At 37.3% G+C, this 16,972-nt stretch overlaps 1 protein-coding gene across 4 annotated transcripts in view; it reads right to left on the bottom strand.

The window, feature by feature from the left end:
• Nucleotides 1–495: 495 nt before the first annotated feature.
• Cep290 (centrosomal protein 290) overlaps nucleotides 496–16,972 on the bottom strand; it is a 77,671-nt gene continuing 61,194 nt past the window's right edge. Inside the window, exons 44-53 of one of the 4 annotated variants that reach the window (XM_050135467.1) lie at nucleotides 15,454–15,588; nucleotides 14,053–14,139; nucleotides 11,999–12,163; nucleotides 11,239–11,361; nucleotides 9,612–9,784; nucleotides 6,897–7,038; nucleotides 5,688–5,761; nucleotides 4,905–4,999; nucleotides 1,419–1,498; nucleotides 496–645 (exon numbers count right to left, since the gene is read on the bottom strand). In XM_050135467.1, the coding sequence (XP_049991424.1) occupies nucleotides 508–645; nucleotides 1,419–1,498; nucleotides 4,905–4,999; nucleotides 5,688–5,761; nucleotides 6,897–7,038; nucleotides 9,612–9,784; nucleotides 11,239–11,361; nucleotides 11,999–12,163; nucleotides 14,053–14,139; nucleotides 15,454–15,588 (1,212 nt within the window). In that variant the 3' untranslated portion in view covers nucleotides 496–507. Of the gene's footprint in view, nucleotides 646–1,418; nucleotides 1,499–4,904; nucleotides 5,000–5,687; nucleotides 5,762–6,896; nucleotides 7,039–9,611; nucleotides 9,785–11,238; nucleotides 11,362–11,998; nucleotides 12,806–14,052; nucleotides 14,140–15,453; nucleotides 15,589–16,972 lie in introns of those variants that run through there. The other 3 variants (XM_050135468.1, XM_050135469.1, XM_050135470.1) reach the window with 3 other exon arrangements.

Here is a 16,972-nt window from a genome sequence, read left to right as displayed (position 1 = left end):
ATTTTGCTAGCTATTTGGCAAACTATTATAACTTATAAACATTTATGTATCTGTTTATAAACATTTATGTATCTGTTTATCAAAATCAAAGAATTTGAATATCTTAACATAAAACTATAAAATAATTACATCTGAAACTTCAGTTTTAAATGGTAAAATTGTTAAGATTATTTTTATGCTTTTAGAAAATTTAAGACATTATAAAAATAGGAATATCATAGCTTATTGTATACTGGATAGCAATAAATAATTCACATCTTCAAAAATATACTTTTCTGCCAAGTTAAAACTAAATATGACTTTAAGCAAAAATACAGTATTTTCAGAGGTGAATTCTGTAGTTCAGAGACTGCTTGATTGCCAGCTGAAATTTTTTAACTTAAAAAATAATTTTAAATCTACAGTTAAATGTGGTCTTTAATAAATAGGGAAATTATTAGGACTTTCTCTATCTTCCGTCTGTTCAGAAGCAGCAACGGGACTAGGTAATTCAAATCCAAATTGCTCTTAAAGCTTTTTTAACTTCTCTTCTAATATTATATTCTTCTTCACTTCTTCCTTATAGTTGTACTTCAGTTCTTCTATTTCTTCAAAGAATGAAGGATCAAAATTTTCCAGTTCTTTTTTCAGCTTTTTAATTTCCTCCTGTAAGTCACATAGAGCAATATATGTTTTTCATTTGAAATTTAGAAGATTTGATTACAAACATAAAAACTCAAAGAATATGAACAGTGAAATATAAAGCAAAGAATAGTGCAATGGAACCTTGCTAACTAACAAAAGTCTTTCTCTGAACTGCATCAGATGTTCTCAGGCAAGCAAAGGACTCTGCTCTTCATTACATGGAAGTTAATGTCTTAAGAGTTTTCAGTATTTTAACTTCCTGGTTTTTTAACTTTTATAAATAATATTTATGATCATGGACTCCTGGGATTTGTAAAAGTCAAGCAATGAATGTGAAGGGCACATGCACACCAGTCGCGGTTTACACTGCCCAGTGATGAGCCAGGGCTCACTTCCAGGCTCCTGTGCTCCTGGGTCTTAAGGCAGAGCATAGAAAGGTTGTGAGGAAAAGATCTCTGAGCATAATTTCAAAAGGTACTTAGAAATACTGTTTTCAACATGACCCACAAATTAAGAAAAAATTCTAAAAAACTTAAGAGGTAATTTGTTATGGCTTCAAAATAAATTTATTCTCGATTCCTTTTTATTTGTTTGTCTGATTTTTTGTTGTTGCTAGCTGTTGTCTAATAAAAAGTTGTCATGAGAAATTATATCCTTAGTACTACTAAGGTAAGTGTGAAATAAATCATGAGTTTTTTGGCATAGACTTAAAGATGGTGATCATAAAAATTGTTCCCCAAAGCTGTTTTCACAGAACCCTGGCCATACTGAAGTTAGAGTTAAATAAGAATTACCATCAAATGTTGCTTGTCTAGGTCTGACTTTCCGAGCTGTGTCTCCAGATCACTTATCTTTTCCTTTAGTTGATCAGAATCTGCCAAAATAGGAAAATTAGACCCACATTTAGAGATAGAGGATTTGTTTCGGAATAAACAGGAAGTTTATGAAGCCTCCAGTCTGGGATCATCTGGTCTATATGGCAGGAGCCCTTCTCAGGTATACTTTTATGTTATCACTAGTAGGTAATGTCATCCACAGCAAGCAGACAGAGGGGTAGCTGCTAGGTATTGGAAAAGTGGGTTATTCCTCTATATGAGAAACATTTCTTTTTTTTTTTTTAAAGAGAAATTCCTATTTTTGAGAGAAAAATCCTACAACCAGTAAAATTTGTTAGGTACAAAATATACAGGCAAAGGACTAAATGGTAAGCCAGCCATTTATGCCCTCCCACTACCCCAAATAGCTTTGGCTATTTCCATGTTGGTTTTTTTTTACACTATGTGCAAAACATCCAAGACAATGTGTGTGGCCCAGATGAAGGAGCCCAGTCCTGACGGCTCGGTAAGAAGTCAGCTGCTGACACACAGCACAAAGGTTAAGACACAGTGTCATGTGGCTCTATACAGTCATGGAACGTGAAGGGTTTTGTTTTAAAGTTTGAGGAAATAAAACAAGTTTTCATGACAAAGAACGGAGTATTTTGCATTGCTTGACTTGGTTCCTATAACTCAGAGACAAAGGGCAAACATAAACAAGGTTTCAAATCATTAAAAAAAACAAAACAAAACATTTTCTCTTGTAAGGCAAAATCCCCCTTCGATTTTCATGTTACATGGATACCACATATAAAGAAAAGATGTACTATTTGTCTTCTGAGACTGGTGGCCTATTTTACTGAACAAGGTTTTCTTAAAAAATATTTTTATGGATTAATAAAACTCCCATATGGGCTGATCCTCTACCTAGCTCCCATGTGGAGTGCCCCAGTAAACATGCATATGCACATGTCTGTGAGTTCATCCACAGTCAGCTCCTATATATTATGTACAGACTGGTGGTCAAGCAGTGAAGCAAGAAAATATATAGAACATATTCCAGAGGTCTTGTAAATATCCGCATCTTTAAATGCTGATTCAGGAATATCCAAACAGGTTCATTTAGAAGCAGGTACTCTCTGAAATGTGACCGGTACCTTTCCTCCCTTCTCTTAAGACATAAGCAATGTAAGTGTTTTGGCTTAGACATATTCGAGAACTTGCCTAATGCCAACAGAATTGACAGGTCTTTGTTGTGTGTGTCGAGAGCACACGAAGCTGTCTCCTAGCAGTCACATACCTACTCTAGATAGATGAATGGTGTTTTTAGTTAGCGAAGCACAGTAGCCCAGTGGTTAAGACCCTGGCATGGCAGGAGTTCTGAACTGTCATAGAATTAGTGTTTCACCTTCCTGTGACACTTCTAATTGTTGTGATCTTGAGGATAGGTTATTAATCATTTATCAAATGTAAAATGAAGCCAACAGTATTAATCCTATGGCATTATAAGAATAAAGTAATCAGGGTTCCCTGCCCTGTGGGAAGTCCAAGGACCACCCACCTCCATCCAGGTCTAGTAAGGTGAGCATCCAAACTGCCTAGGCTCCCACAAAGCCAATACGTGCAGTAGGATCAAAAACCCATTGCCATTGTTCTTGAGTTCTCAGTAGTCCTCACTGACCGCTATGTTCAGCGAGAACGGTTTTATCCCAGGCTTTTTCAGACCCAGGCCAGCTCTTTGGACTGACAAGGGAGGGGGACTTGATTGGGGGAGGGGGAGGGAAATGGGAGGCGGCGGTGGAAAAGAGACAGAAATCTTTAATAAATAAATAAATAAAAAGAATAAAGTAAAAATTTTGTGAAGTCCTTAGCACAGTGCCTCCCACAAATCATACTGCACATTAATACAAAGTAGCAGTAGGATTCATTAGTATCTCTGTGAAATAGTTTAAAATTATTCAGATATATCCTGTAGGGAAGAACATGACACTTCCATCAAACTATCACATAATGACATGATTATGTTAGGAGATACAGTTTTGTTATGTCAGAAGCTTTGGAACTATACCAAAATCCATCCTGGGGTAAACTGCTCACTATCCATTAAATAGCATACTACAGAAGTACTGAAACTATGAATGATGTACAGAGCTCAAAAGATCTCTGTAGTAAGAGCAGTAAGAGAAGCTAGACATATAGCATGCCAGAAAAAAAAAAATACTAAAGCTCAATAGACATATAAGGTCTACACTCTTTAATTGTCAAGTTAAAAACTCAATAGACATATAAGGTCTACACTCTTTCATTGTCAAGTTAAAAACTCAATAGACATATAAGGTCTACACTCTTTCACTGTTACATTAAAAACTCAATAGACATATAAGGTCTATACTCTAATTGTTAAGCTTTATCCTGGGAACTTGGTACAATTAGCAAATCTCAAACTGCAGTTCCTTGGAATGCAAATACATGCAAACCCATGCACAAACTATCACTTTAGATGCTGCAAACAACTCATCCCGATCGATTACATTTTCTTTAGTTTCAAAAGAAAATGTTCTTAAGCCACCTTTCTGAGGTTGTCCCACTGAAAGTGTCAGAGCGAAGGTTCAAACTCCCATCAGGCTATAGTTGTTCTGAATGCTTTATCCTAGATCACCTCTGTAGGAAAACTGAAATAATGCCAGATACTACCTTATTATCCTGGGTGGGAATATGGAGGCTATTATATTTGTCACTGTGCCTGTTTGCAAAAGCATTGTGAGTTGATCATTATAAACATATTGTGATAAAAAGTTACATTTGCAAATATAGATCCGCAAGTAATGATCAACTGTATTCTGTATGTGTACACATTTGTTTTGTGTATAACTGTGTAATATAGGGGAATGAATGCTAATTCCAGGACAGGGATTGAAAGGAATAAAAGGAACATTTCTATTTGTAATAGAAAAAATAGTGCAGTAGTGTTAAAATTAAGGCAATTAGTAACATTCAGAAGAAAATGTTCATAGGGATTCAAGGACCTATACTTCAAAAGTGGAAACACGGACTGGAGAGAAGGCTCAGAGGTTAAGAGCTCTGGCTGCTCTTCCAGAGGTCAGAGTTCATTTCCCAGCAACCACATGGTACACAAAACCATCTAATGAGATCTGGTGCCCTCTTCTGGCGTGCAGAAATAGTAGATGCAGGCAAAACACTGTATACATAATAAATCTTTTTTTTTAAAAAAAGGAAGATGGAAGCAAAGGACAGCATCAATTGCTTGGAAATATACTATGATTAAGTTTGTAACCCATAGATGGGAAACTTAGGCCATTTAGTATAAGCAATTCGAAGTGTCACAGCCTGAGAGAGAACAGTTCTAAATACTCTTATCAGGGATTTGGTACTATAGAAACACACAAAAGGAAAGCCCTACATCAAAAACTTGGGATAGCCAACAAGTTTTACAAAATACATTACCAGGCGTGCTGCTTCCAGCTCCAGTTTGGTCCTTGTTAACTTCTATCTGATGGATCAATTCAGCCTTTTCTTTATCGAGCTGACTATTGGCTAATCTAGAGAACAATGATAGCATGTTAGAAAGATAAACTACACAGGCAGCATTTCACCAAGATCACAGCTGACTCTGGTGGTGTATGCTGGAGGATATGCCTAAGAGATGGCAGCAGGACCATCAAGGAAAGTTTTCCTCTCCAGGCTTCATTGCTTCATTCCCAAACAACACAAAAGCGAAGTTTTTCCTACTCTTAGTCCTGATGTTATTTTCAAAAACTCTTTTCTTGCAATGAGAGGCAGCTGCAGAAAGTCCTAGAAGCATAGAATTACTTGTTTCTCTTTCATTAGGATGTTTCATTAGGATGCTAAAGTTTAATTCTATGCTGCTAGAAAAATTTAAGTTACAATCTGGAAATATTAGTAATGGGTTTCTCTCCTTTTCTTTGTTCAGACAAGAGTGAATATATTAGAAGGATGAAATAATAATCAACTTTGAAAAAGCATAATCTTTAGGTATAGCAAATCTGGCTGTATAAAATAATTTTCTAAAAATAAAGAGGTGGATAAGGGTGCATGGTGTCAAGCTGATGGCCTGATTTCCCGACAAGCTGTGCTTCTTTCACAGGTGGCATGCACATACCACACCCCCCACCCAGAATGTACATGTGTACACATGCACACGCAAAGAGAAAAAAGATGTTAAAGACATTTAATATTTAAGTAATCAAATAAACATAATGTATGTACCTAAGGCGCTGGAGTTCCCGCATAAGCCCTTCATCTGTCTCCACACCTTCAGGAACATTTTTGAGCATCTCAATCTTTGAGCACAATGAAAAGTTAGTTAGAAGATAAAAGTTCAGCATGGAAATAAGACTTTTTTTTTTTTTTTTTTTTTTTGATTTTTGAGACAGGGTTTCTAGGTAGCTTTTGGTTCCTGTCCTGGAACTAGCTCTTGTAGACCAGGCTGGCCTCGAACTCACAGAGATCCGCCTGCCTCTGCCTCTGCCTCTGCCTCCCGAGTGCTGGGATTAAAGGCATGCATTTGGGTGTTTGGAAGCATGAATTCCCAGTGCTGTGTTCTAGTCTGTGCATCCAAGTCATCAAGACTTGAGCAGCTTACTACTGAGGCCCAGGTAGCGAGGACAGCACATAGAATAGCTGGGATCTCATACAGAGGTGAGGAAGGGAAAGCAGTGATGCTGTCATGATATGAGATGGGATGGGACATGGCAGGATGGGGAGAAAGCACTGTCTAGGAGAAGAATCTAGGGAAGACAGGGTGACAGACTGCTGGTCTAGTCCCTGAAGGGCCTCCATTTAACACAGAAGTTCTGGAGCCACTTATAAGAATACTGGGAATAGTGATGAGTGTTCTAGACAGCAAGCAGGTATAAAAAGCTGAAGTCAAAATGACTTTCAGTTGCTCAAAGGTTTGAAAGGGTTAATGCTGGGAACCGGGCTGTAGAAGATGCAGGCCTATACTGTATCTCTATCTATTCACAGGCTGTGAAAAGAACTGTTACAAAGTTTCATTCATGGTGAAGGGGATAAAACTCCTACAGTTTGCTCCATACCCTATAGGACTATTTGACAACCATGTGGAGAACAGACTAGTGGTACAGGAAAGGGGAGAGAATGCAAGTGGAAGCCAGGGCACAGTCAGGAAACTGCTCAGTCAGTCAGGCCTAAGATGATGGCTTCCACGTGGAGCACTAGCCAGATCTGGGGTGTACTTTGAAAACTACCCCGCATGATTAATCATGAAGAAGAAGTGGGGAGTAAGAGAATGAAATAATCTCGTCTGAGCTGACGTTAAGTAAGTTAAGTACCACCCACTGGAGGAGCCTCCTAGGGCGAACACTATTCAGGAGCTCATTGTTTTCACCTTCAGGCAGTTCTGGGATTGTCTTGACATATATTACACTGTTTTATCATTAAGAGACGATTACATGCCTGTTGTTCAAGATCTTCCATGTGTTTCTTAGCTTTCTGTTCTCTCTCTGTTGCTTCTCGTACAAGCTGTTTAAGGTCAATTATACTTTGATTCTTTTTGGCAATATCACTTTCGAATTCTTTCATCTTGGTCTCATACATTCTAAAAATATAAAGGAAAATTATTATGGGCATTAATATGTAATTTCTCTCACTAATTTAAAAGTCAACTTAAATCATGGTAAAATATGCAAGACTACATAATACTATTTCTTCTAGTCAAACCTTCGGCTACATATTTAGGAGTAAAAGGTGATGTTAATTAATAAGCATCCTAATTAACACACATGCTAATTAAAATAGAAAATTAATGTGATCTTAAAGAGCCTAAGATCTGAGGTGGAGACTGACTTCAGCAACTGTGAAGCTTTTAGGTTGACATCCTATTTCAGGCATAAGAAAACACCTAACTCATCAGACTGCACAATGTTCCCCCATTTCCAGCACCTCCCCTCTCCCTGTTCAGGTAGAAAGAGCCCATGGGCACCACAGAAAAAACAAGCTGTTCCGAAGGCAGGAGTGAGAGAAACACCGTGCGCTGTGGAATGGATGGAGCAAAACAGATTTATAACAGTAAGAAAATGGCAAATGGACTAAAAAAATCCAGGCTCAAAAGAAATCTTCAAAATTTTGTTGATCCCAATAGCTTGACAGGCATATGCTCACAGGAGGATGATGTTTACTGTATTTAAACCTTTCCAGAGGAAAGAAATATGTAGTGTCTTCTAGATAAATTAACAAAGGGTGGTAATGATTTAGAGAAAAATATCCGACAAGAACAGCATAAGGAATGGTAGTTATGATTACATAAATTCTTTCAAATAATTCTGGGCAGACCTTAACAAACAGATTAGAAGGGTGTGCTTACTTGACTGGACCAAAGATATACCAAACGTTAATGTTAAATACCCGAAGCTCATTCCTCCACTTCATCCATTCCTCTGTTCAAAAGCCACTGTGGTGGTCTGAATGAAAATGACCCCACCTCCACAAATAGGCTAGCATCATAGCCTGCCTGTGTTCCATCATGATATTAAACTAAACCTCTGAAGCTGTAAGCAATCCCCCAGTCAAATACTTTCTTTTATGAGAATTGTTCTATAGAACAAAACAGTGAGTGACTACAAAAGCCACCCAAGAATAAAGTCCTTCACCATGAGATTACCCCATCTAAATAACCTATACACTACCCTGGCCCCTCTTAGCTGTCAATAGGTGCTGAGAACACTCAGCACGTGGAAGGCCAAGGTAGACCTTGAGATCAGCCTTAAACAGTATGACTGTTTTGAAAACAAGTTGGACTTAAGTTTACTGAAGATGCTGCCTATATGCAGTTCTCAGAAAAACTCACAAATGCTTTAACATGAAAAGTTATCTTCAATTAAGGTTAAATAGTGCCATCAACCCACAAACTAAAGAGTTTTACATGAAAGTAGGTAAGCATTTTTGTTACCTCATAAAAACATCTTGACACACAGAAGAGTTATAATTTATGCAATGTCACAGTGAAAAGCAGGTCTTCCTAAGTGATGGAAGCTGGGTCTTTAAGGAAACTAAGTAAGCTGGGCTTTCTAGAAATAGCCTGAAGCACACAGTGTGGCAGCAGCAGATGCTGAGTGAATATTTGTGGAATACATTAGTCTCAAAGTCACTCAACCTATGTGGCAACATAAGAAAATAGTGACCCTTAGAAGTCAACTGCTGGCTCAAAGCCCCAGGGGTCCAAGACGACGAGACTGTTCTCCCTTCACCCTATTCCACTTGTCATCCTGGAGTCAGCATAACCAGTCTGAAAGTGGGAAGTCTCTGGACGCTGACTGCTCTGGGTAGTCTAGGGCAGGACTTCAGCCGTCTCTCTGAGTGCTCTTGAATATACCGACTTAGCCTTTTCTTTTTGTCTTAAAACTGGCTGACAGAAACACATGCAATATAAGGCCCACTATAGAACAAGCTGTCTCACTTTTTAGTTAAAGTGACAATGGGTGTCATGTTTTCTGTCAAGTCATTCCAAACAGACAGGGCATATTGGCCTCCAAGGACATCAAAAGGAATGTGTAAGTGCAAGGAACTAGTCAAACATGGTAAAATAAAGTTGGCTTTCACAGCCATAATAGTTAAGCCCTAGGCATAAACCCAGTATCTTTATAGTGTTCACAGGAAAGGAGAAAGTGAAGGCCAATACTAACATGCTGCTGTATTCATCTATTGGACTCTCTGTAGAGACAGTATACAACTAAAAGCAGTGCAGCTCATCCTAGATCCAGAACAGCACGGATTGGGAGAAAATGGCCCAATTGTTTAGGACATATCTGCGGTAGAAATACGTGAACAAAACAAGAAGCTGCAGTTTCAGCTGCAGGAACCCATCATCCAGGAGAAGCTGGGCAGCATCAGCCCTAGCCCATGATTGACAACAGCTTCCTGATGCACACCGAGCTCCAGAAAGTTAGCTCAGTTTCAGCTGTGCTTTGCGCTGCAGCCTGCCAGTAAAACTAGCTAAACACTTAAGGAAGAAACAGAGTTTTGCAATTTTAAGTCAGAAAGAAAAGACATTGATAAACACCAAACTGTTCATCAGGAAATAATTGGGTTATTCAGCATACTGTCATCTTTCAAGTCAATGACGCTAGAGTTATTAACTCTTTAAACGTCAGACAAGTGTGAAACTGATCCTACCTGGTAACCACAATTGACTTCCAGCTCTTGCTGTCAGCACCTTCCAGCTGAGGCCCTCTCTGTTCTGCAAACTGTAATCTCTTGGCCATCTCTTCGAGTTGAACTGCCATCTTGTCATTGACCAGCTCTAGGCTGTGCTTAGCTATCCGCAGTTTCTCGGAAGCTTCCATTTCCTGTCAGTTAAAGGCTTGTTCGTATATCATTGAAAAACATAACACTGTTCACACAGATACCAGGCATAGAAAATTATCACTATATGCTGGAAAATATAAGACAAGCTGGAGCTATATTGTTTTAAAACTGCAAAAAGGGTTGTTTTCCTCTACAACAGCAATCTATTCATAATAATTAGTACAAAAGATAAAATAAATGAAGGCAGAGAAACATATTTACAAGTATTTATTATCTAAGGTATCTAGTGGAAACTTTTTCTCAGGGAAATGTTCAGAATAATGAGATAGTTAACCTTGTTACACCTTAAAATGAAGCATGATTACTAAAAACTCAGAGAGAGAAATTGGGGTTCCATCTGAGGGTCCAAAAAGCAAAGCAGCCAAGCCACTGGTTCTTACTTCGACCTCAGTCCAAAATGGCGATCCTGCTTCCAGGAGTCTCAGAAGGAGACTGTGAGCTGTCTCCTTGCACTTTATAATCCTCTCTAGGGCTGGGAATAAAAGCGTGCACTGCCTAGTTTCTATGGCAACTAGTGTGGCTACTGGGATTAATGGTGCATGTACCAATGCTTGGTCCGTAAGGCTGACCAGTGGGGCTGTTTTACTCTCTGCTGATAATAAGTAGAGCTGTTTTACTCTCTGATCTTCAGGCAAGCTTTATTTATTAAAATAACAAATGAAATGCTACTACATTAAAAGATGCTTGTTTTGACTCTGTAATACTTAAGGAGTGCTGGCCATTAACACATGTAGTATGTAAGTGACACATTATTCCCAGTAGTAAAGATTAATATTAAATATAGCACAGCTCTGACTTCACAATACAGTTACTATTTTAAGTCTTTAGATTTATGATCCCAATTCATTCACTAGATAATGTAAGTTAAAAATAATACCTATTTGTCAAGAGTAAGGGACATTTTACCATTTAAATAGAAAGGAATCTTAATAACAAAATGGTTTTGTTCTTTGCTCTTTAAGTTGTTCATTGCTCTAAGTCATATGCATAAATATTAACTCATTTAAACAGTTCAAGAGCCCTGTAACATCAGTAGTGTGTGTATGTATATTTCTTTTTTAAGCTTGGTTCCCTATGTAGCCCAGGCTGGTCTCTTTCTTACACTGCCTGGATATTGGGATGACAGGCATTCAAGCCCAGGCTTAGCTAAGACACAGGTATATTTACTACTCCCAGTTTCATATACGAGGAACCGGAGCAACAGATAGACATTATCCATCTTGGAACGATTCCCATTAACTAGAAACAGAACCAGAATGAGCAGTTTCTTCATGATGCCACCTTAGCTCTAAATTTGCATATAAATGTACCAATTGATGAAAATATAACCCTTAAGATCTACTGTAAACAGACACTGACATCAAGGATTTTAATTTTGCCAAGATATGTCAAGATATTTAATGAAAATAAAGGTAACCTATCATAAACGTCTTACTTTCTTAAGTTCTTTCCGAAGCCGTTCATTTTCGGCAACAATTTTCTCGGTGCCTTTGTTCTTGGATTCATATTGTGTACTCAACTGATGTCCAAAGTGAGCTTTAAGCTTTTCTAATTCAGTCTGGTAATTAATAAAGCAACATATAAAAAAATCAATAAAATGATTATTTATATGGAATCATACAAGCGACATTAAGTGGGCTTTGCAAATTTATGGATTTATTCATATTATATGTAACAAATAAAGAATTTTGGAGGAAGTAAGGCAGGGCAGAAAGGGAGGTGAGGAAAAGGGGCAAATGAAGCAATTATATTTTAATTCGCTTAAATAAAAAATAAAGATTATTATTTAACTCATAAAACTTAATTCATGGTAGGAAGTTTTAGATACCTTACTTGATATGACTACAATTGAAGACTTTCCCCAAACGACTTATCTATAGCCAAAGTTGGTATCTAACCTTGTCTGTACATTAAAATTATGTTAAGATTTGAAGGAAATACAAGAGACCCCACAGAATCCCCCCTTTACAAATCAAACCTAAATTAGACACATAATTTATCATCAGAAAGAACGACTGGTTCAGAAACAGTAAGAACGAAGAAGCAGGGCCATGCTGTAGCTACCTTTAGATTTCTGACTGTCAAGAGCAACCACATTCACTAAGGACATTTGCTGCAGTGAGCAGATTTAATATTTTCCCCAAAAATGTAAATAAAAACAGTAAAACATTCATATAAAATCAAATAAAACTTACCTTTAATTTTTCATTTTCTTCTTCAAGATTAGTCATTTTTTCACTAGTCATTATTCCTGATGCTTTTTTCAATTGTTCGTTTTCTCTTTGGACTTTTTCAACTACTTTCTTCATTAACCCAATAGTTTTTTCTAGCTCTGGAATTGTCTTTCCACTTCTACCAGACTACAAGGGAATAAACAAACTTTTAAAATTTCATATCTTAGAGACTATGATGTACTAATGCCAAAAGAGGTCTATTTGTTTAACAATATTTGTTTAACAATGCAAAGGTGTGTTGTATTCTTTTATGTTGCATTTGTTTAACCCTATGAAGTTGTGGTACTTTGCTTATCTAAAACACCTGATTGGTCTAATAAAAAGCCTCATGGCCACTAGCCAGGAAGGAGAGAGAAATAGGCAGGGCTGGTAGTCAGAGAAAATAAGAGAAGAATGTGAAGAGGATAGAGAAAAGGAGAAGAGGAGAATTAAATGGGTCAGCCACCCAGCAACACAGCCTGCCACAGAGTAGGAAGGAAAGAAAAGACATACAGAAACAGAAAAATGTAAAAGCTCAGAGACAAAAAGTAGACAGGATAATTTAAGTTAAGAAAAGCTGCTAGGAACAAGCCAAGGTAATTCTGGGCATTTATAAGTAATAATAAGACTCTGTGTTTGTTTGAGAGCTGGGTGGCAGACCTCAGAGGAGCAAAGAGAAAAAAATAACCAACAACATTACTGTACTTATCATTAATAATTGTTATCTGTACAGTGGTTCTCAACCTATGGGCCATGATCCTTTGGAGGTTGAACTTTCACCAGGGTCACCTATGATCATCAGAAAACACAGATATTTACCTTACGATTCAGAACAGTTGCAAAATTAGTTATGAAATGGCAACAAAAATAATTTATTTTTCAAGATTTATTGTGTATACAACATTCTGCTTCCATATATGCCTGCAGGCCAGAAGAGGGCGACAGATCTCATTACATGTGGTTGCTGGGAATTGAACTCAGGACCTCTGGAAGAGCAGCCAATGCTCTTAACCACTGAGCCATCTCTCCAGCCCCCAACAAAAATAATTTTATGGTTGGGGGTCACCACAATGGGAGGGTCGCAGCATTAGGAAGGTTGAGGACCACTGCTCTGTTTCTTTGCACAGAGTAAAATGACAAAAGTGAAACAAGGTGTCTAAACAGCTCAGGAGTAGCATTATGAAGGCAATTTTCTCTAGACGCTGTGGCTTAGAAATCTGGTTTCTGTTAATATATGATCTAGTGAGGACGTCAACAAAGACAATTCACTAGTTATTTAGTTAATTTTCAACAGCTGAGGTGCTTAACTCCTCGCTGGGCAGGACAGGGCTGCTGCAGTGATGAACTCACAACAGCTGTGGGAAGAGGGTCCTAAACCTACGAGTTATAAACGTGATGAGCTCTGGGAAAGTAGGGTCAGTTTCTCATTACAAGTCTGGCTCAGGGTAGGTCGACCATGCTTTATTGGATGACGATACACCCAGAAGTATGTGAACAGCATAAACTGGAGTCTATGCATAATTAACTTAAAAAAAGTATACAAGGTTGGAGGGTTAGGGTGAGAAAAGGGGGGTGGACTGGGAGAAAAGTATGGGGGAGGAGTTGGAAGTGGGTATGATCAAAGTAAAGTATACCAAATTTTCAGAGAATAAAACTACTAAAATTTTAGTTAGCATTCATAATATACAATGAAAAAATCCTAAAACAAATATTTATATAAAACTTTAATATATACTTAGAAAATGTCAAATATTCTTTTTTATTCTTGTACTCCTTAAAAAAGATAAAATTATATGCATATTTATTGTGCATAAATGATTACATATTTTCACTTTGAAACAAATGTTTACTGTCAATATTTGTTCCGAGTACTTTCTATTAATAGTCAGTGTTTTCACAGAATGCATCATGTATGTCATAGTATTATTACCTGAATAAACTTTTGGTTTCATGAGAGCTTTTTTATACCACTCTACCACCCAAAATCAAAAGGAGCTCAAAGCTTTGTCGCCAGCTTCCTAAGAACACAAACTCACCCCTCTGACCTGACCAAGTTTCCGTTCCACTTCCATTTTTCCTTTCTTAAGAAATTCACACATTTCCTTCAAATCTCTTACTTGATTCTAAAACATAAAAAAATACAATAATCTGTCATGATGATATAACAGCCTTGAAAAAGAGAAAGAAAGCATAATCTGAGTTGAAAGTCTTAACTATACAACCAAACTCAACAGCTGTGTCTCAAAAGAAATTTTGATATCAGACATGTGCTGGCTTGTTTTTGTTGGCTCGACACAAGCTAGAAGAACCCTAGAGGACGGATCCTCAACTGAGAAAAGGCCTCCATAAAGGCTATAGGTCTGCGGTGTCTTCTTAATTAAAGACTGATGTGGAAGAGTCCAGCTCACTCTGTCAACCATGGCATGTGGTCCTGAGTTTTACAAGAAAGCAGGCTGAGAAAGCCCCAAGGAACAAGCAGACAAGCAGCTTTCCTCCTGGACTCAGCTCCTGCCTTCAGGTTCCTGCCCTGGTTTTCCCTGATGGACTAAAATGAAATAAACCCTTTCTTCCCCAGTTGCTTTGAGGAAGTTTACAACAGCAATAGAAACCCCAACTAAGACAACACATTACATAAATTAAAGACTACTAAGCATATGGCCATTGGCCAACCCTGAGTTGCTGTCCCACAATGCACATACACAGACAATTACACAGAAAAAGAACTGAGGTCATCACACTGATTTTTTTCAGAGTAGAAATCAGAATGAGAAGCATGAAGCTTAATTGTATCACCACCAGTGGAAATGACAGAATGATAATGTTATTGATTAGAAAATAAGACTGAAACAGTTAGCCAAGAAAAAAGCTACCACCATAGGTAAGATACAGAAAGCCAAAGATAAAAAGAATTTTAGAAGTAATACTTCTAAAGAAACAATACATTTCAATTATTGCAATTACTAATGAAATATAAAAAATACCTTCTTACCTTGGAGCACATAAACTTGACACTTCTATAGTCTGCTGTCTGCAATTATTATCAGTACAACCCTCTGTGTGGAGCTCTTAGTGTCAGCACGACTACCACTTCTCCACCAGCCCTTCTCAGCAAGCTCTCTCATTGTCCTCATCGCTTTCTACTAATCATGCTTCCTATTTTCCTAGCACTTCCCATCAGCTGAGAATGACACTACTGTTTGCTTGTTGACTGGCATCTTCCTCATTAGAAGATGTTTTATTAATGCTTGAATTTACATTTTTAATCTCTAGCACCTAAAAATATAAAGTGGGGACTCAATCATGCCTCCTGAATGAGGAAATGTATGTAACATAACATCACAAAGATAAAGATACCTTACGAATATGCATTTCAGAAAGTAATGTAAGTAAATTTCAGTGTGTGGTGAAGTTAGGTATTTTTATAAAATTAAATTTACCTTTAGTCTTGGCAAATCTTTATTTGCTTGTTCAAGTTGAAATTTCAGCTCAATATTTTCAGATGACAGCTTCAAGTTCTCTTTCTGCAGTTCTTGTTCTTTCTGACAATGATCATCTGACTCTATTTCTGAAGTCTGGAAAATGAAGTTTAGAATATGTTCAACACTTAATAAAAGTCACAAAGACATACTCTGTAACATTGTCAAAGGTGAATTTTTAAAAAGGAATATGGGAGGAAAATGGAAAATATCGCATAAAACCAAAACCAAGAAAGACAGATAAAAGCCTCCAAAGAAGGTAATTTTTAAAAATTAAAACAGAAAGCAAAGTCAGATATGGCTTAAAATCTATAAATAGAGTGATTTCACATATTTTCTCATAATGTTTAAACTATCCTATACTGGTTTTGTTAGTTCAAAATAAAGGTTATCAAATTGGGAGGGATGAAACTGTTCCTCCTCATCTCAGAATGTGATCTTGTTTGCCTTACAGAAATAACCAAGTTAAGAGGTGTTGCAGGGGGGACGCTTGTTTGTCCTGGCTGCCCAGAAACTGTATTAATTAAAAACACTGCTTGCCCATTAGCTCTAATTTAACCCATTACTATTAATCTGTAATTCTGATGAGACATGTAACAGAACATTGGCAGGAAGGCAGTTTTGGTCAATTTTTTTTTTTTATTACAGGATGTATATACATAAAGGCAATGGCAAGAAAGAAGATACAATCTATCTATCGTGACGGGCATAAGCCATACTAAGTAACAGGTCCCACTTATTACAGGGTCCAAGTGTGTATGCAAGCTCCTCTACTATTAGTCTACTACATTTACACAGCTGACAGCTTTGGCATCTTGGATGGTTTTGCCGTCTCCATCAAACATGGAAATCTTTACCTCTCTACTTGTAAGCTGTTTTCTCTTTCTGAAATTTGTCTACCTCTGGTAGAAAGCTAGTCTGATTAGTGATAACAGTACCAATGACTGCTTTATATTAATGACTTCACAAAAATTAATGAATTTAATTTATGACTTCTAGAAAAAAGTATATCTGCAGATTTTACATGAAGGTATATTAATATATTTCTTATCACCCCATGAATGTAATTACTATAAAATAAATATGCAACTATTTCTCTTACTTTCTGAAAATAATGTTAAAAACAATTACGTGGATTGTCCAAATTTCTGAAAAATTATTTATTAATAGGTGTTTTCCCTTTTATAAATCCTACATTCTTTGTTACATTGTCACTCTGTATATGGCTTTTACTGAGGAAGCTCAGCTAAGAAAGAAGTAAAGGACTACAGTGTGCTCAGAGCAGGCACTTTTCAGAACTGACACATGGGTTTCATATCTGGCCTATTAAGCATCCTCAGCACACATCCGCATGGTGGCAGCATCACGGTCCTCCTCAGCAGGTCCACTTGGACTAGCGTTATGTGACTGACATTTTTGGCTACATGTCCTTTCATTTTTTTATCCTTATCAGCCCTATTCATGTCCTCAGTTTTATGTT

Source organism: Alexandromys fortis, unplaced genomic scaffold (genome assembly GCF_014885135.2).
Source record: "Alexandromys fortis isolate MF-2015 unplaced genomic scaffold, M_Fortis_MF-2015_v1.1 scaffold_24, whole genome shotgun sequence".
Taxonomy (NCBI): Eukaryota; Metazoa; Chordata; class Mammalia; order Rodentia; family Cricetidae; genus Alexandromys; species Alexandromys fortis.
The sequence above is the reverse complement of the archived record's forward strand: the minus strand, read 5'-3'. Positions and strand labels throughout refer to the sequence as shown.